Source organism: Muscardinus avellanarius (genome assembly GCF_963383645.1).
Source record: "Muscardinus avellanarius genome assembly, chromosome: 19".
Classification (NCBI taxonomy): Eukaryota; Metazoa; Chordata; class Mammalia; order Rodentia; family Gliridae; genus Muscardinus; species Muscardinus avellanarius.
In genome coordinates this window covers 35,402,796-35,422,426 of record NC_137805.1, presented here as the reverse complement: position 1 = coordinate 35,422,426, position 19,631 = coordinate 35,402,796, and the positions used below count along the sequence as shown (strand labels likewise).

General features: G+C 51.4%; 1 protein-coding gene across 1 annotated transcript in view; it reads left to right on the top strand.

The window, feature by feature from the left end:
• TOX2 (TOX high mobility group box family member 2) overlaps positions 1 to 19,631 on the top strand; it is a gene marked incomplete at both ends in the record, with an annotated part of 131,045 nt that overhangs the window by 77,035 nt on the left and 34,379 nt on the right. The window contains one exon of the mRNA XM_080716504.1: positions 14,167 to 14,412. Coding sequence (XP_080572630.1) covers positions 14,167 to 14,412 — 246 coding nt within the window. The remainder of the gene's footprint in view (positions 1 to 14,166; positions 14,413 to 19,631) is intronic.

Sequence of the window (19,631 nt, the reverse complement as noted above, 5' to 3'; positions counted from 1 at the left end):
CTGTTGTCTAATACTTTCTTGAGCTAGAACACGTGGGGGTTACCGTGTTCATTCCCAGATACGGCTTTAATAAACAAAGCTCACGTCTAATGACCACCATCACCAGCCCACTACAAGGCCCATGCTCAGATGCAAACATGTCCCGGGTCAGGGACGGCCACGCACCGGTGGCCTGCAGCATGGAGACCACCGTGGAAGGCGCTGGAAGCGCTCCCCACCCAGCCGCCCGGCCTGGCCAGGAGGTTCTGCCTGGAAACAGAGGCTCGGAAAGCTATTCCGCGCCCTTCCCCCGCCCTCCGCAGAACCCACATTTAATTTAATAGTAGAGCTTTTACACTCCCATCTGGTTTACATATGGCATGGACTCTTATTTATTTATTTCCTCAAGAAGCATTTTCTGTCCAGGAAAATGACAGGCCGACCAGAAGGCATAATTGTCCTGATTTCTGAGAAGTGCCGCACACTCCAGCCCTGATGGGCTTCGAGACGTGCATCAGAAAGATTCTATTAAATGTCTGCGGGACGGGTGACACAGGGGTATTATCCGCCATGATTAATTTGACTTGGTCATTATGGACACAGACAAGCCTGACGGAATTGCATTTCATTCCCCGCAGAATTCATAAAATCCCTGCGCACAGGAGAAGTTTTAGCGCCGGGAGCCCTGCTCTGCTGATGGGGTTTGGCTAACACACCATTTTCCTTAGTTTGAAAACACAGAATAACCGCACAGTCTGTCAGCGGAGATGTTCCTGCGGGGCGTTGGGCTTTCCTTATTAAAACGGTGGGATGGAGGGCTGGGGATGTGACCCAGTGGTGGAGCATTTGTCTAGCAGGTGAGAGGTCCTGGGTACCATCCACAGCACCACAGAAGGAAGGGAGGGAGGAGGGAGGGAGGAGGAAGGGGAGAGGGAGAGAGGGAGGGAGGAGGGAGAGAGGGAGGGAGGAGGAGGGAGAGAGGGAGGGAGGAGGAGGGAGAGAGGGAGGAGGAAGGGAGGGAGGGGAAGCAGCAGCAGCTGGGCAAGGTGGTACATGCCTATAATTCTGAGACAGGAGGCTCACGGGTTCAAGGACAACCTCAGCAACTTAGCAAGCCTCTCAGCAACCTAGTGAGACTGTGTTTCTAAATAAAAATAGAATAGGATTGAAAGCATAGCTTGGAGGTAGAATGCCCCTGGGTTCAACCCCCAGTAACACACACACACACACACACACACACACACACACACACACACACACACAGATGATACATCTATCATAATTCATGTCCAGCCCAGATGTCACCTTATGTCAGAAATACTACCCAAGCAGGGTGTGGTGGTGCACAGCTGTAACCCCAGTATTTGGGGGGGGGGGCTGAGACAGGAGGATCACAGTTCAAAGACAGTTGGCAATTTAGCAAGGCCCTCAACAACTTAGTGAGACCCTGTTTCAAAATAAAATAAGGCCGGGGGTGTAGCTAGGAGATAGAATACCCCTGGGTTCAATCTGGAGGAGGACGAGGACGAGGACGAGGACGAGGACGAGGACGAGGAGGACAAGGAGGAGGACGAGGAGGAGGAGGACGAAGAGGAGGAGGAGGAGGACGAGGACGAGGAGGACGAGGATGAGGACGAGGACAAGGAGGACGAGGACGAGGAGGGGAAGGGAGGGAGAAGAAGGAAAAGAAGAAATGCTATCCTTTAGAAAGGTTATGATATTTTTATTTTGAAACATGGTCTCTCTAAATTGCAGAGGGCCTTACTAAATTGCTGAGGCTGGCTTTGAAACTGCGATCCTCCTCCTGTTTCAGCCTCCCAAGTATTGGGATTACAAGCATGTGCTACCACCTCCTGCTGAGAAATGCCCTTTTGGGGGGGGGGTACTGGGATTCCTGGAAGCCCTTCTACCTCTGAGCTACACTCCCAGACCTATTTTATACTTTTTTATTTTTGGAAACAGGGTCTCTTAAACCAGCGCGGCTGGCTTCGAACCTGCGCGATCCTCCTGTCTCCAGCTCCCAAGTGTGGGGATTACAAGCGTGCGCCACCACGCCTGGCACTGAGAAATGCTTTTAATGGATGAAACCATCTGGAAATTCACCATCCTGGGCAAGGCTGTTGCAACAATTTAGGTTTATTCCACAGGCGATCCCGGGTGGGGTTCCAGGAAACACCCACCATCTCTGTCCCAGCCTATAGCTGTGGGTGGAGTGTTTCCAGCTATTTTAGCCTCAGGGCCAACCCCCTGATCTTTCCTTCTCTGCTCAGGGCCTCCAGAGCCTGCAGTGGGGTGGGGTGGTCTCTGCCCCTTCCCTCTGCAGCTGCTGGAGACAGGATCGGGACAGGGTGAGGTGGGGTTAAAGAAACAGGGCCAAAACATCTTGTCTATATACCTGAGGTCCTGCCGCCCGCCCCCCTGCCCGCACGCCCCTGCCATGGCCGCCTTCGAGTGCCAGCTTTCCCAGGAGGCCCGCTGACTAGTGCCCCCATTGTCACACCTCCTGCGGCTGAGGTGCCCTTGCTCCATCAGGGCCGCCATCCTGGGTGAGACCCCTCCAGGTGCCTCCACTATCCTTAAAAGTTCACTTGATCTGCCGGAGCCATACCTCCTTGACTTGCCAAGCCATGTTCGTGCATATTACTCAGTCTCTGAAATCAATCAGTCTGCCTCTGTCTGTCTGTCCGTCCATCCATCCATCCATCTCTCCCCTTTCCCCACCATTTCAGGCATCTCCAGCTATCTTCCCATCCTCCAAAACCTCCCATGGCAGTCACGTGCTAGTTGGCGTTCTCCCCGGTTTCTCAGCGCAGGCTGAGTTCTCCCGAGAATTCTTTCTCACGAGTCACCAGGGAGAAAGCTCCCACGTCCCCTTCCGGGCCGGACTCTTGAGGTCGATGAGTTTTACAAACAGGTCAGATGACCCGCTCCTCTCAGCTGGAGTGGGCGTTGGAGCTGGGAGGATTCTGTAGTAAGCACGAGCTGGGCTCAGGTGAAAAACCATAAGGAAAGAGACACTTCACCAAGAAGACAGGGTAATAAGAAATGTGTAGTGTAGACGCTGGACAGCGTGGCTTTGGAGTGTATGATGTGGGGTGGACGGAAACACAAGTGGGTAAAATCACAATCATTGGGAAAAATTTAACATGCGTCTCTCAGAAACCCAGGGATCGAGCAGAAAAAGAAAAGTAGCAGTTACTTAGAAGACTTAAACAACAGAATGAACAAACTGCCAGGCGTGGTGGCGCACGCTTGTAATCCCCGCGCTTGGGAGGCAGAGACAGGAGGATCGCGCGGGTTCGAAGCCAGCCTCGGCTACTTAGCGAGGCTCTCGGCAACTTAGTGAGACCCTGTTTCCAAATTAAATATAAAATAGGTCTGGGAGTGTAGCCCGGAGGTAGAAGGCCCCTGGGTTCCATCCTCAGTACCATCAAAAAATTGTAAAAAATGAACAAACTGGTAACCATAGGCCTTTATCAGAATTAGCCTTATACTGTGTTATAGAGGAATCCTCACCACCTTTGTAATTCTCAGTTGGAAAAGGAATTCCTGAGTCATCTGTAATTAGTTCTCAAGAGAATCCATGTATTTGTCCTTCCTTTCTGGGTATCTTCTTTTTCCTTTTCGATGGCCACCGACTTTTTCCAGCCTTAGCGGAAAAGCCCTACCTTAGGTTTTCTGTCTACAGCGCAATTTCTATTTTATTGCCCGTCTCCTACCCCCCGTTGGCCTAGGCTGCTCTTCTCTTTGCTCCACCGTAAAGCCCGGCTTCAGTTATTTCCTCTTTCTGGCCCTATAATGTGTTCAGGTCAAGCCGGGCGCGGTGGCGCACGCTTGTCATCCAGCATCCGGGAGGCTGAGACCCGAGGATCGCGGTTCGCGGACAGCCTCAGCTACTTAGTGAGGCCCTCCGCAACTCAGTGAGACCCGGTTTCAAAGTAAAGAATAAAAACCAGGGCAGGGCGTGTAGCTCGGAGGTTGAATGCCCCTGGGTTCCATCCCCAGGCCCGCAAAAAATAAATAAATAAATAAATAAATAAATAAATAAATATGTTTAGGTAAAAGGTAAAAAATTTCCAGTCTCACAGGTTTCATCAGGTTCTGTCCTCATAATTTCAGCTGTGATTTCCTCACTAGCCCAAAAGGTATCTAAAAGATGTTAAGTATCCTCGTACCTAGAAGGACCTTCCTCCCAGCCTGCCTCTCTGCTTTTTCTCTCCTGTGTGTGTTTCTTTTCTAATAATCAGGCCGTTGCGTTTAGTCTTGGAATACAGTCTGTGTTCCTCTTCCCTCCTGCTTCCTGTGCAATTAGAACTTGCACCCAGGGGCCTCCTCCCCGTGAGCTACTCCCCCAGCCGTATTTTATGTTTTAATTCTGAGACAGGGTTTCACTAAGTTGCCGAGGGCCTCACTGAATGGCTGAGGCTAGCCTTGAACCCGAGATCCTCCTGGCTCAGCCTCCCAAGTACCGTTATGACATGCACGCACCCCCACGCCAGACTTGGTCTGGATTATACCCTACCTTTTGCCAAGTTTGAGATTCTGCCGGCAGCTCGTATGCGGTTATGTTTTGTGTTCCCCGGATGCCTGAAATGGATGTGTGTTCATCTTTTTTAAATAGCGGGACGAACCGAGGAGTTTGCTGGTTTTGACCGAATCCGCTGTCGTTCCTTCATCTGATTGGCCTGTCGGGTGTGAAGAGCCGCGTTAGTGTCTTCACTATGTTTACTACTCTGTACCTCCAACGGTTTCTTACACTGTGGATTCCTGTGGTTTATCAATCTACGTAAACGTCTGTGATTTCTTCACAGTGGGTTGTATCATTTATCAACTTGTGTATTCCTCCTGGTCTCTTTAATGCTTTTTTTTCCCCCTGAATTGTATTTAATTTGTTATTAATTTTGCCACTCTGCTTTTTACTTGCCCAATACAGCTGTTTACTTTTAACTTCGGTGTCATTTGGGTTTAGGCATGTGTATTATAAATGTTCTCCGCTGGAGTCATCTAGTTTAACAAAGATATTAATCTTCATCTTTTAAGAATGCAACGGAAATCATTCACATTGTCGACTATTATTTAGTCTAAATACTGTCATTTAAAAAGGTTCTTTATTAGGAGATTCCGTGGTTCTCTCCTGCTTATTTTTTAGAGTTTTGTTAGTCCGATCAAGTTCTGCTTTTCCTCTCCCCACCCCCGCCCCGATGGCGCGGAGCTCCTGTCCCGCTTTCCCTTCAAACGATACAATGAATGAATGAATTGCTTTGGCAAAGTACAAGGCGTAAGACGAACACGGAACAGTCGGTTGTGTTTCTCTAAACAAACAGTGAATCATCCAAACGGGGAATTAAGAAAACAATTCCGTGTATCATAGCATTGAGAAGAATCACACACGAAGCCATGAGTGTAACCCAGGAGGTGAAAGTCTCGTAAACCAAACACCGCGGACGTTACCGACGTGAGCTCAAGGCCCGCGCCCGCGCACCGGCACACCCGATGTCATTGCCGGCAGCACTGCTCACGGAGGCTACAGGCACACTCGGTCTCTTTTCCATTTCCACCGACCTTTACTGCAGAAAAGCTCGTCCACAAACTCTTGTGAATTGTGTAACAGGTCCTGGATGGCGCCAATAACCTTGAAGAGAACCAAGTTAGAGGAATCGGATCTGTACAGTTACAGTGGTCCTGGAACAAGGACACACAGACCAACGGGACAGAATGAGAGTCCAGAGCTGGCCATGGTGGCTGGTGCCAGTAATCCCTGGGCTTGGGCAGCTGAGACAGGAGGATTGCAGGTTCGAGGTCAGCCTCAGCAATGTAGCGAGACTTTGTTTCAAATTAAAAATAACAGAAAGGGCTGAGGGTGTAGCTCAGAGGTAGAATTCCCCTGGGTTCAATTCCCAATACAAAAAAAAATTAAGAGTCCAGAAATAAACTCATACATCTATAGACAGTTGATTTTTTTTTTTTTTTTGTGGTACTAGGGGTGGAACCCAGAGGCTTTCTACCTCCGGGCTATACTCCCAGACCTTTTTTATATTTTATTTGGAAACAGGGTCTCACTAAATTGCTGAGAGGCTCACTAAGTAGCTGAGGCTGGCTTCGAACCCGCGCGATCCTCCTGTCTCAGCCTCCCAAGCGCGGGGATGACAAGCGTGCGCCACCACGCCCGGCTTAGACAGTTGATTTTTGACAAGGATACTGAGAACAATCTTAGGGAAAGAACAGTCTTTTCAACAAATGGTGCTGGGACAACTAAGTAGCCACATGCAAAATAAAAAAAAGTTGTACCCTATCTCATGTCGTGTGAGAAAGTCCATTCCAAGGGGACCCATGGCTTAAACATCAGGATAGAATCAAGTTCGTAGGAGAAAAAGGGAGTTAATCTTCATTACTTTGAATTTGCCAACGAATTCTTGGCTCTGATATCCAAAGCACAAGCAACAAAAAATAGGTGGATCGGACTTCATCAAAATTAGAGCTTTGGGGCATTAAAGGATATTATCAAGAAAGGGAGGCCAGGTGTGGTGTGCACACCCATGATCCTAGTGCTGGAAAGGCTGACAGAGGTCCAGGACGGCAGCCAGCCTCAGCAGTTTAGCCAGGCCCTCGGCAACTTAGTGAGCCTGTGTTTCAAAATAAAAGACAAAAAGGGCTAGAGGCCCTGGTTTTAACCCTCATTGCCGCAGAGAGAGAGACAGGAGACAGAGACAGAGACAGAGAGAGAGAGAGAGAGAGAGAGAGAGAGAGAGAGAGAGAGAGAGAAATTGATTTGCAAATACCTTCACAAACCATAAATATCTCTCCATAGCATAAGAGCTTTGAATCTGCTACATCTAAAGAATCCTTAAAATGTCGCAACAAAAAGACATCATTAGAAATATGGCATAAGACTTAAATAGGTGTTTTGCCAAAAAAAGATACACAGATGATGAAGAAATGTGTGAACAGATGTTCGGTATCACCAGTCCTTAGGAGAATGCAAATCAAAACTACAGTAAGACGCTACTTCACGCCCACCGGGATGGTTGTAGCACACACGAAAAACCACTTGAAAATGAAATAAGTGTTGGCAGTGAGGTTGTGGGGACCTTGTTAGTTGGATTGTTGCATGTGCTGTCACTGTAGAAAGCAGCTGAACAGTTTCTCCAAAATTTAAACATAGAATTACTCCCTGACCCAGCAATTCCACCCATTTAGCATAGATCTCAAAGCTGTGCAGGGCCTCACTAAGTTGCTGAGGCTAGCCTCGAACCTGCGATCCTCCTGCCTCAGCCTCCCAAGTACTGGGGTTACAAATATAAGCCACCACGCCCAGGCCCTATTTTATTTTATTTTTATTTGAAAACAGAGTCTCGCTAGGTTGCTGAGAGCCTCGCCAGGTTGCCAAAAGCCTCACTAAATTGCTGAGGCCGATCTCCAACCTGCAATCCTCTAGTCCTAGCCCCTCAAGTACTAGGATTGCACGCTAGCACCACCACACCCAGCTTTTGAATAAACACGTTATGATATATACAGACAGCAGACTATTTTGTAAGATAAAAGAGAAGGAAGTACCGGTATAGACTATGAACCTCGACAGCATTAGTCTAGGTGAACAAGATACATTATACTAAGGGGGACGTGGAGAAGCTTCAACACCTCCCAAGTGAGAGATCAGATTCAGCGGGTCCCATGCCATATGGTCCATGTGTATGAACACACCCGGAATGAGTAAGGCCATAGAGGCAGAGGGAAGACCGTGCTCACCAAGGGCCAGAGCGATGGGGAGGAACCATGTCATGGGTCCGGAGTGTTCTTTGGGGGTGATAAAAGTCTCCAAGAGCTGGGTAGAGGTGGTGCCGTACAGCTGTGCCACTGAATTGTATAATCCGTTTATTCATTCATTTTGTGGTGATGGGCATTGAACCCAGGGGCATTCTACCTCGGAGCTCTATTGTATGTATGTATGTATGCATGTATTGTTAGGTTGAAAATAGAGTTAGGGGGTTTAGGAGGGAGGTAAAAACACCAACGGGGTTATCAGAGACCACTGCTTTATTCCGCCCCAATCCCAGTACCCTCTGAGAGTCAGCCGGCCGTGGGGGAGAGCTGCGCATAGTCCTCATTGGCCGCTGAGTCCCGTGGGGGATCGGAAGCACCGCTGCTTTATGGGCGTGCCGATTCTCGTGACATCTGCAGCATCACGATGTTTGGAGTCTCGAGGCACCTGGAGTCTCGCGATATCTCCACTTCTGGCTTCCACTGCGAGATCACGCGGGGGGGGCGGGGGGGGGACCCAACTTATCAGTTTGTCTATTTATTTATTTTTAAATATTTTTTCAGCCAGGCGTGGTGGCGCACGCTTGTAATCCCCGCGCTCGGGAGGCAGAGACAGGAGGATCGCGCAGGTGCGAAGCCAGCCGCGCACGCTGGCTTAGGAGACCCAGTTTCCAAATAAAATATAAAATAGGTCTGGGAGTGTAGCCCGGAGGTTCAAGGGCTTCCAGGAACCCCAGTACCACCCAATAAATAAATAAATAAATAAGTATATTTTCTGTACTGGGGATGGGACTCAGGGGCATTCTACCTCTGAGCTACATCCTTGGCCTGAGTTTTTATTCTTTATTTTGAAACAGGGTCTCACCGAGTTGCAGAGGGCCTCGCTAAGTAGCTGAGGCTGTTCACGAACCACGATCCTCCGGTCTCAGCCTCCCGAATGCTGGGATTACGAGCGTGCGCCACCACGCCCGGCGTTTTTTTGTTTGTTTGTTTTGTTTGTTTGTTTTTTTAATTTGGAAGCAGGATCTTGCTAAGTTGCTGAGGCTGGTATTGAACCTGTGATTCTCCTGTCTCAGCCTCCCAAGTATTGGGATTACAGGTGTGCGCCGTCATGCCTGGCTGAATCATTCCCTTTAAAAGGGCTAATTATATACTGTGTGCAACCCTAATGCCTTTTAAGACATTTTAACAAATTTATTTAAGCTCTTGTTTTCCTTACAACGTAAAGAATGGATCTGTGTCTGGAATGTCCTCCATTAACGAAGGTCGTGTTTTGTGGCCAGAGCCCTCTAGTTGGGAGTTTGGGTCAGTATGACGATGACGGTCCTCCATCTTGTCTATGTTATGAGTCCCCGTATGCAACAGTCTCATGAAATCCTGTGGCCACGGCATCGAGCCCGGGATGGACAGAACCCGTCACGGTTCTGCAGTTTGCTGTTCTTGCTAGAATCCGTCCCTCGCATCCACTTTTTATTCTTAGGTTCTAGCTTTGAGTATTTTTCCAAAGAAGAAAATTTAAAAGTCAGTCTGTCAGTCAGTCTGTCTGTCTGTCTCTGGGGATTGAACCTAGGGGCATTCTACCTCTGAAATATACCCCCAGCCCTATTTTTATTTGATTTTGAAATAGGGTCTCACTAAGTTGCTGAGGCTGGCCTCAAACCTGTGATCCTCCTGTCACAGTCCCAGGTATTGGGATTATAGCCATGCGCCACCATGCCTGGCTGAGAATTTTTCTTTTCTTTTTTTTTTTTTTTTACTTTTTGTGGTTGAGTGTTTAATGACTTTGTCGTTTTATTTTACCACGGTGAATGAATGAGTTTCTTCTGCTCATGTGATAGGCTGGAAGCCTTGTCAGTGCAGTGGGGTCTGACCTACGGGGTCTCCTTCAGTGCCCTTCCTCCCCACTACTGCCTGGAGCTCAGAGTCTCCCCTTTGCCCACCGACTGTGCTCCCCTGAGAAGTTACTGCCTTCGGTGCTCTGAGATCGCTCCTCCCAGAGCCGGGCATTGTGGCTCAGGCCTGTTATCCCCGTACTTGGGAGACTGAAACAGGAGGATTGCAGGTCCGAGGCCAGCCTTAGCAATTTAGCAAGGACCTCAGTAATTTAGTGAAACTGTTTCAGAATTTAAAAAAATAAAGTAGGGCTCGGGGTGTAGCTCAGAAGTAGAATACCCCTGAGTTCGATCCCAGTACCAGCCCCCTCAAAAAAAAAAAAAAAACCCTCTTCCCAAGAATCTCAGGAGGGGGCTTCGCCCTTCTCCGACCCAAGAGAGAACTCCAGGTCATGCAGTCAGCTCAGCATTACCTGCTTCTCGGAACCAGTGCGTAAAAAATATGGCAACTCCTCTCCTGTGCTGGGTGGTCCAGAGCTCTGGCCGCGGGGCCTGTCGGTCTGTATTTCCGTGAGAGCACCGTGATTCAGAGCGAAGGAATCACCGCGGCCGCCTCTCGCTCAGGGGAAGCGGACGGGGGGCTCTGGCGGCGTCTGACGTGGCGTGGAAGGCCCCTCCCTAAGCCGCATCTTGTGTCTGCAAGGCGGGGGTTCCAGGCACCTCTTTGGGGGTCACAGCACGCTGGCGAGCGGAGGGGGAGCGCGCGCGGAGACGCCGTGTGAGTCTGCAGCGGGACAGCCTGGCTTGCGTCGAGGTGTGTCGAGGCACGCACGTGTATGGCTGCTCATTTCGAAGTGCGCTAATTGCCTCTTTAAATAAATTGCCGTAATCGTGTTATTTCAATATTTTGACACAACATATGCTTGTTTCCCCAGAAGGCTTCTGGCCGACTGGGCTGGTTCCAGGGGCTCGAGGTCTGGTTTGGTTTTCCTTAGTGTGTTTTTATTGGCGCATGACAGGCTCATCGCGACCGTAACTCATGTTAACCGGGACATACACGCACACGGCACTTCGGAAGCCCCCACCCTGGTTTGGGGGGTTTGGAATGGAGGGGATTCACCAGGCACCTGCGCGTGGCGGCATCTGTTCCCGGTCCTGGAGGACAGGGAGGGAGGAGGTGGCCGCCGACACTCCTGAGCCTTAGGCAGTGGGGGTGTGAACCCCGAGTCTGGGCAACCCCCGTTTGGGGCACTCATTTATGGCATTTTACTTAGTACTTGCCGCGTGCCAGACACTGCCAGTCACCATGACACCGCGCAGAGCTGAGACCTGAGGGAAGGGAGACTCCAGCAGGAGGCAGATGCCCTGGGGCTGCGGAGGGCTGAGAGGAGGGAGGCCAGCCGTGGGAGAGGCAGGGGCCCGGGAGGCCGGCAGGGGGCTCCGCTTGCTAAGGGGAGACCTACCTAAAGGGGGCAGGTCCCCAGTCCGTCTCAGCGGTGAGGCTGGGCACGGTCATCACGGGTGTGCACACAGATGTGTGTGCGTGCACGCGTGCTCACTACACACCGCACAGACCCGCAGCGTGTGAGTGAGGGTGTAGCTGTGTAGCTCTGCGTCCCCGGGAGCCACTCGACGTCTCTGGACCCGCAGGCAGGGACAGGACGGCGTTCACAGAGCGCGAGGAGGCGGGCTGGGTTTGAGCGGCTTACGCAAATCCATTCATTTATTCCCTGCAGTGGCTCTGTAGACACCGTCACTACCCTGTCACAGAGGGGGAAACTGAGGCGCAGAGAGGCAAGTGATGTGCCCAGAGACACACACGGGTAGTAAGTGGCAGAGCCGGGACTCAGACGCCAGCCGTCCTGCTCTGAGCCACCAACCGCACTGCCTCCTGCATAAGAGGGACCTGGCGCCCGGCCCCAGTCGCCCCTGAAATAACATGTGTCTGGCGTCGCCACCCTGGGCCCTGGCTTCTGCTCGGTGAACCGCTTTTAAGCTCACACTTTGCGCCAGGATGTGACGTGAGCATCGGGGCAGAGCAAGCAGAAGTCACGTTACACGCCAAATATACACCAGCCGGCCAGCGGGGCATGGTGATGCACTCCCAGTACTCAGGAGGCTGAGACAGGAGGATCATAGGTTCAAGACCAGCCTCAGCTACTTAGCGAGACTCTCAACAACCTAGCAAGACCCTGTTTTAAAATAAAAAATAAAAGGGGCCGGGGGCATAGCTCTGAGATCGAATGGCCCTGGGTTCCATCCCCGTACTACACACGCCGTACGAACCGCACCGCAAGTCAGCCAACTAAAACTAGATGAGCATTTTCCAGGAGACATGGCGGGCAAGCCTGGGGTGCGCTGGGGTCTGACCTGCTCTGAAGTGTCGGGGACACATTTAAACCAATCCAGAGGGGGGTGAGTGGCAGCAAGGCAGATGACCAGAGAGTGCCCAGCGGGCAGAGCGGGATCGCAGAGGGTCCAGAGCCAGGGTCAATCGCTGGCTAGATTGGCAATTTTTTTTTTCTTTTTTTTTTTGCGGTACTGGGGATGACACCCAGGGGCATTCTACCTCCAAGCTATATCTCGAGCCCTATTTTTTATTCTTTATTTTGAAACAGGGTCTCACTGAGTTGCAAAGGGCCTCACTAGCTGAGGCTGTCCTCGAACCACGATCCTCCTGTCTCGGCCTCCCAAATGCTGGGATTACAAGCGTGCGCCACCACGCCCGGCTGGCAAGTATCTCTTGTCACTGCCGAGGTAGGCGTGGTGGTGGCCCGGGCTGGGGCAGCAGCAGTGGCAACAGGGAGAAACGGGCAGGTTTTTAAGGTATTCTGGGGGAGCACCACTGGGTTGGAGGGCAGACCGAGGGTGAGTGCCAGGTTTGTGGCTTTCTTAACTTAATGGTGTCATTTTCTGGGAGGAAGGACCCGGATAGCGTCACTTCAGGTGCAGGATGGGAGGCAGGTGCCCCATCATCCTGTGGGAATATGGGGTGGCTCTGAGATACCCAAGAGGGGAGCGGGAACCGAGCCTGGCTGAGGTCCGGGTGGGAGAGACCTGGGGCAGAGGGAGCAGGGCTCAGGACTGAGCCCCAGAAGCTCTGACCAGGGAACAGAGAGAGGAAGGTAAGCCAGAGGTAGGCAGGGCCACCTTCCCGGGCTGGTCGCCCCTGTGCGAGTTAATCCCACCACTGCCCTGCAGGGGGAGCCGGCGAGCGAGAGGCGACCAAGGCTGGGGTCCAAGAGGGGCTGGAGGGTGGAAGGGCCTTCCCCTCTCCTCTGTTCCTGGTGCTTTAAAGGCCAGCCCAGGGCTCTCCCTCGTGGAACCGTGGTGCCAGCCAGCCAGCCAGCAGGCCTCTGGGTGCCATGTGCTCTCTGCTGCTGGCATAGCTGTACTCAGCCCACTGTCCCCAGCGCTCACCACCCACCCAGACAACAGGAGGCCCGCGGCCGAGGACCAGGGCCGCTGTCAGACCACAGTCTCACGGAGGAGGATTTCTGCGTTGGGCTCACAATTGGGATCGGCCTCAATCTTCCCGCCTCAGACTTTCCTCGTTGGGTCTTTGGTGCCATGCTTAGGTTAGCCTGGGGAGTTACACTTCCTTGTCTATACTCCGGAAGAGACGAGAGACAGCAGAAAAGGGATGTGTGATCGGAAGCACGCCTGTAATCCCAGCACTTGGGAAGCTGAGAAAGGAGGATCGCAGGTTCGAGGCCAGCCTCGGCAACTTCATGAGACCGTCAGCAACTTAGCTTAGAAAGAATAAGACATCGTGACTGAGAAAGGCTTATTTAAGAAACGCCAACACCGAAGTTATATACGTTATTCACTGGACCGAAGAGGGAAGGGTCATTTGAGCTTTTCAGTAGATGCAGGGAAGTTAATTTAATAAAATTAAAACCCCGCGTGTAGTATTTTTCAAAACCCACTCACCCTTTATAGACGAGCAGTCCTTCTGCCTGCTAAAGGATGCCCACAAGAACTATGGCACAAAGTACCCTGTTTCTGTCCACTGTGTCCCTGCGGTTTCTGGACAGCTCAACAGAGGGGAAGAAAATAAATAAAGAAGGCTGGATGGGAGGTGGCCAGGACGCCCCCTGGCTTCTAGCTTTGTTCCCTTGGGACTGTGTATCCCATTTATCAAGACCGGAAGAACTAGAGAGGCCCCAGCTGGGGTGAGTCTGGGGGCCACATAAGAGAAACTTGCCCAGCTGCCCGGAAGGACCGCCGGGCAGGAGCGGACAGTGCAGCCCCATCCCCCAGCCTCCGCCCACTCTGGGCGGCCCGTTTCCCTCCTTGGCCCAGAGTCCCCATCTGTAATGGCTGTGGAGACCAGACCTGGTGAGTAAACAGAGAAACCGGTCACAGGAGCCAGTCTGCTCTCTGGGAGGGCAGGTCTCGGTGGACAGATCCCCTCGGGGGAAGCAGCGTCCGCCTGCTCGGGGAACTGCGCAGCAGTCTGTCTGAGTATGGGGCCACCCAGCCCCTCGGCCTTCCTCTCTGCCACGGGGGCATCATTGCTATTGTGGGTGCGCTTGAATGTGCGCTGTGGTTTTAAGGCACTGACCCCCAACAATGTGCCTTTTTGATGTTCTAGACCTATAACAGCCAGAGCGAGGGCAACGAAGACTATGAGATCCCGCCGATAACGCCTCCCAACCTCCCCGAGCCGCCCCTCCTGCACCTGGGGGACCACGAGGCCAGCTACCACACCCTGTGCCACAGCCTCGCACCCAACGGCCTGCTCCCCGCCTACCCCTACCAAGCCATGGACCTCCCGGCCCTCATGGTGTCCAACGTGCTGGCCCAGGACAGCCACCTGCTGTCAGGCCAGCTGCCCACGGTGAGTCCTGCCTCGTGCCACGGCCCCGCTGGTCACGGCGGGTAAAGGGGTCGAGGGGAGCCAATGCCGAGTTGCAGTGGGCACCCCCGGCCCTGGGCCCTGGGTTCAACTGGGGGCTCGCATGGGATCCGCAGAGTCCGGGTAACCTGGAGGGGAAACTCGGTGTCCTCACCGTGGTCACTGCCAAGTCTCTGTTTATAAGGTCTCAGGGTTTTTCTATTGCTTGTTCATAATATAATCTCATTTAAAAATGTTTAACTTGCCAAGCATGGCGGTGCAGTGCTTGGGAGGATGAGGCAGGAGGATGATAGGTTCAGAGTTAGCCTCAGCAAATCAGTGAGGCTCTCAACGAGTTGGCGAGACCCTGTTTCCCAGTTAAAAAAGAAAGCAGGGCCAGAGGTATGTCTTGGAGGTAGAATGCCCCTGTGTTCTCTTCCCAGCACCAAAATAGCAATAGCAATAATAATAATATAATAATTTGAGATATAATAGACATACCATAAAATTCACCCATGCAAAGTGCACAGCTCAGTGGCTTCTCATGTATTTGCAGGGTCAGGTAGCCCCCTATGCCACCAGTTTTAGACCATGTTTGTCACCCTCCACGAGCAACATGTCCCTTTAGTCACTACTCTCAACCTCTGGCTGACAACCCCAGCCCTAGGTAACCACACATTACTTTCCATTTCTACGTATGTGCCTATTTGGGGCATTTCATCTAAGTGAAATGATCTTTTTTTAAAAAAAAATATTATGTTTTGCCAGGTGTGGTGGCGCATGTCTCTAATCCCAGTACTTGGGGGGGCTGAGACAGGAGGATGGCAGGTTCAGAGCCAGCCTCAGCATATTGGTGAGGCTCTCAACAACTTAGCAAGACCCCATTTCCAAATTAAAAACAAATAAAATAGGAGTGGGTGTGGTGACACATACTTGTAATCCCAGTACTTGGGAGACTGAGGCAGGAAGATCGCAGGTTCATGACCAGCCTCAGATATTTAGTAAGGCCCTCCATCACTTAGTAAGACTCTATTTCAAAATAAAGAATTTTTAAAAACGGGTAGGGGAGGTATCTCTGAGGTAGAACACCTCTGGGTTCTATCCCCAGCACCACAAAAAATTAACTTGAGATATAATTGACATACCATAAAATTCATCCATTCAAAGTGTACATACAATTCAGTAGCTTTTCATGTATTTACAGGGTCGGTAGCCACCTATGCAGCCAATTTTAGACCATGTTCACAACTCTCCCACGAGCACCCTGTTCCTTTAGTCACTTCTCTCAAGCTGCTGCCCACAACCCCCAGCCCTAGGGAACCACAAATTACTTTACATTTCTATATATGTGCTGTTTGGAGCATTTCATTTAAATAGAATGATACTTAAAAAAAATCGTGCCTTGCCAGGCATGGTAATATGTCTGAGAGGCTAAGACAGAAGGATCACTGGTTTCAGGCCAGCCTCAGCAATTTAGAAAGGCCCTCAGCGACTTAGCAAGACCCTGTTTCAAAATGAAAAATAATTTTTAAAAAAAGGGGGGGGGACATGGTGGTGCACGCCTGTAATCCCAATAACTTGAGAGGCTGAGACAGGAGGATCACAGGTTCAAGGCCAGCCTCAGCAAGTAGTGAGACTCAGCAACTTAGCAAGACCCTGTTTCTAAACAAAAAGTAAAATAGGGCTGGGGGTATATCTCAGAAATAGAATGCTCCTGGGTTCAATCCCCAGTACAACACACACAAAAAAAACTGTATCTTGCTTAGACAGCCAGGAAAGAGCGTGATCGATCGCCGAGTTAAAGTTCATGAGCTAGGCCGGGCGTGGTGGCGCACGCTTGCCATCCCCGCGCTTGGGAGGCAGAGACAGGAGGATCGCGCAGGTTCGAAGCCAGCCACGCGCGCTGGCTTAGGAGACCCTGTTTCCAAAATGAAAATGTAAAAATATAGGTCTGGGAGTGTAGCCCGGAGGTGGAAGGGCTTCCAGGAACCCCAGTACCACCAAAAAAAAAAAAAAAAAAAAAAGTTCATGATCTAGGTAGAAGCCTAGCATGAGACAGAGGCCTGGAAGGAGCCCCTGCTGGGAGCAGCGCGCGCCGGGGACTGTGCTCAGGAGCCGGGGACACCTGTGACTGCTTCTCTTTACTGAGCTGGAGAGCGGCCGGAGGTCAAGGAGGGAGAGAGGAGAAGAAAGAGCCCAGCAACCTGGATCCTAAGGCTCCTGGACGCTATGCTCAGCACATTGTTTTCTCAGCATGAACGGCTGATTCAAAGGGGGTCTTGTGTGTGTGTGTGTGTGTGTGTGTGTGTGTGTGTGTGTGTGTGTGTGTGTGTGTCTTTTTGGACTGGGGATCAAACCCAGGGCAGTAACACTTGCCAGGCAAGCACTTTGCCACTGAGCTACATCCCGGCCCCGAGTGGCTGATTGAAACCATCAGGACCTATAGGAATTTAGCAGACTCTCTTTTTCTATACAAAAGACAAAACTTTATAAGGAAATTTTCAACTTTTCCTAAACTGGAATCTGTGTTTATTTTTGCTTTTTTCCCCCTTCACGGTTAGTAATATATACTACCCATAACTCTTTTTTTTTTTGGGGGGGGCGATACTGGGGATGGAACCCAGGAACATTCTACCTCCGAGCTACACCCCCAGCCCTATTTTTTGTTGGTTTTTGTTTTGTTTTGTTTTGTTTGAAACAGGGTCTCTTGCTAAGTAGCCGAGACTCTCCACAAACTGCAATCCTCCTGTGTCAGCCTCCCAAATGCTGGGATTACAAGCGTGCGCTACCACGCCCGGCTACAACTCATAACTCTTAATTTATCTTTAAGTGGCAAGGACCAAACTCACACTAAGTTACGCAAAAAGGACTGAAATATCCAGGAGCGTATAAAGGGTTTCAGGCATGGTTTGATCCAGGATCTGGGGCTCCATTGCATCCCCATAGCCACACAGCAGGCCTTATGGCTGCTGGCAGCCAGCAAGACTCCCTACGTCTCTGGCAGTGGCTGGGTGTTCCAGGAACCAGGAACCACCACGACAGCATTGCTGGGCCTACCACTGTGTGCTGGAAGAAGCGGTCCTTGGTTTTATCAGCCTGGGCCACAAGCACGCCTGTGGCGGGAATGGGGCTGCCGCTTTACTTTCCTATCAGAATCGCACGGTGCCGAGTGGCCTGTGTTTCCCTCTGCCGTGGCTTCCCAGGAAGCCACCACCAAGTTGTGCTCGATACTAGCAGATGCCTGGGACCCTCGGGCATGCTGTTGATATTCTAACAGTCTCAGCTCTATTCTGTTTTCTTATTGTTTACTCCAGTTTTACTACCAACAGTTTTCCCTGCTTAAAAACCCTGGCACGCTCTGCGTGTTTTTAAGTCCCTCACATTTTTGTTTTGTTTGTGAAGCGAGATGAGAAATAAAAAAAAGGCGGGGGAGGGAGGGAGGGGGAGGGGGAGCCAACTCAAAATCCACATTTTAGCCGGCTGCGGGGGTGTGCACTGTAATCCCAGTATTTGGGAGGCTGAGACGGGAGATTTGAGGCCAGCCTCGGCAACTTAGCAAGACCTTGTTTCAAAATGAAAAGATAAAATAGGGTTGGGGGGTGTAGCTCAAAGGCAGAACGGCCCTGGGTTCAATCCCCAGGACTCCCCTTTAAAAAAAAAAATCAAAATTGTGTCGTATTCAGTTCTCACTACAGAGCTCGGTAGAAACAAATTGCATTCCACGATGAATATTTCATTTGTGGGCCCATTAATAATGCAGGTCTTTAGCCGCTTCCTCCAAGAGACGCACTGATTCCAACTCCATGGACGTGTGGCCCGGCCCACCTGTTAGAAGGTTTCCATCTTAACTGCTTGCCCGCCTAGTTTCCTAGTGAAACTGTCGCTGTCCAGGATTTGTGGTAACACGAGTGAGGGTAAGACCCGGTGGACACTTGATCGTGTGTGCAGGAGCCATGCTGCGGGGGGAGGTGGCCGCAGTCCTGGGCCACAGGTTGCTGAGCTCCTGCGGTGCGGTGACCAAGGGAGACAGTATGGGGCAGTGGTTAGCACGGGCTTTGCGGCTCCTGGCTCTGTCTCTGGGGCTTCAGCTCTCTTGTCTTGGAATCATCTCTGCCCTCAAGATCACAGCGAAACGTAGCTGAGATAATGTATGTAAAGTCTTAGCAAATGTCTCACAGAGAGGGAAGGATCAGGGCCTGTTTGCTGTTGTCATTATTAGTAATAAAAATGAATTCCCGCCGCAACCAAATGGCCACGTTTCCCCTTTAGTCTCATTTACCCAAAGGAACAGATTGCGGGGACTCCCGGGCGCGTGCATAAGACGCCTGGTTGTAATAGCCCTGATAATTACAGAGCGTGCTGTCTGTTTATCAAAGATGACCCCTCGCCGCCGTCCTGGAAATTCTTGCGTTGGGCTCCGTCCAAGCGGGCACTTTGTCGTCATTCTCCAGATCTCTTTATGACTCGCTCCTGTTGAAGACGCCTCCCCAACTCAGATCGCCTTAATTCTTCCATTAGTCCGGCTTTGCAAGGGTTCACTGGATTTTATAGTCGCTCGTTATGTAATGAAAGATAAGCCAAACCCCATTACCCAGGGGAGAAGCCGCAGCAACTGGGAAAACCAGATAAGAATGCACGCGTCTCCTAGGTCTGTCTGGTGGAGAAACGGGGGGCCCTCAACGACAGACCTGTCAGAATCGTGGGAACTACAGGGCTGGGGCGGGGGTCCGCGGGCGGCGCGTGCTGCCTGGGTGACCCGGAATCTGTGTCCTCACTTGCTAGGTGTCGAGCACCGGGCGGAGGACTTTGCAGATGTCTCTCACATCCTATCAACACAGGGAGGAAGGAGGTAGTAGGAGCCCAGGGAACCAAGGCTCCCAAGGCGAGGGTGTTTTCTCTAGCTGCCCTAACACATTGCCACATGCTGACGCCCTAGAGCAGCAGAAAAATCTGTTCTCGTACAGCCTCAGAGGTCCACAGCCAGCACCCTGCACTGAGTCAAGCTGCGGGGAGGGCCGGACTTCCTCCCGAGGCCTCGGGGAAGAGCGTGTTCTTGCTTCTGGCTTCCGGGGCCTTCCCTGGGGCTTGGCCATGTCCCCGTGGTCTAACCCCAACTTGATGTTGCTTCTACCCATGGAACCCCCCCCCCCGCCTCCCAGGAGACTTGTGACGATGCAGGGCAAGCCCAGGATGACCCCCCCCATCTCAAGATCCTTAGTTTA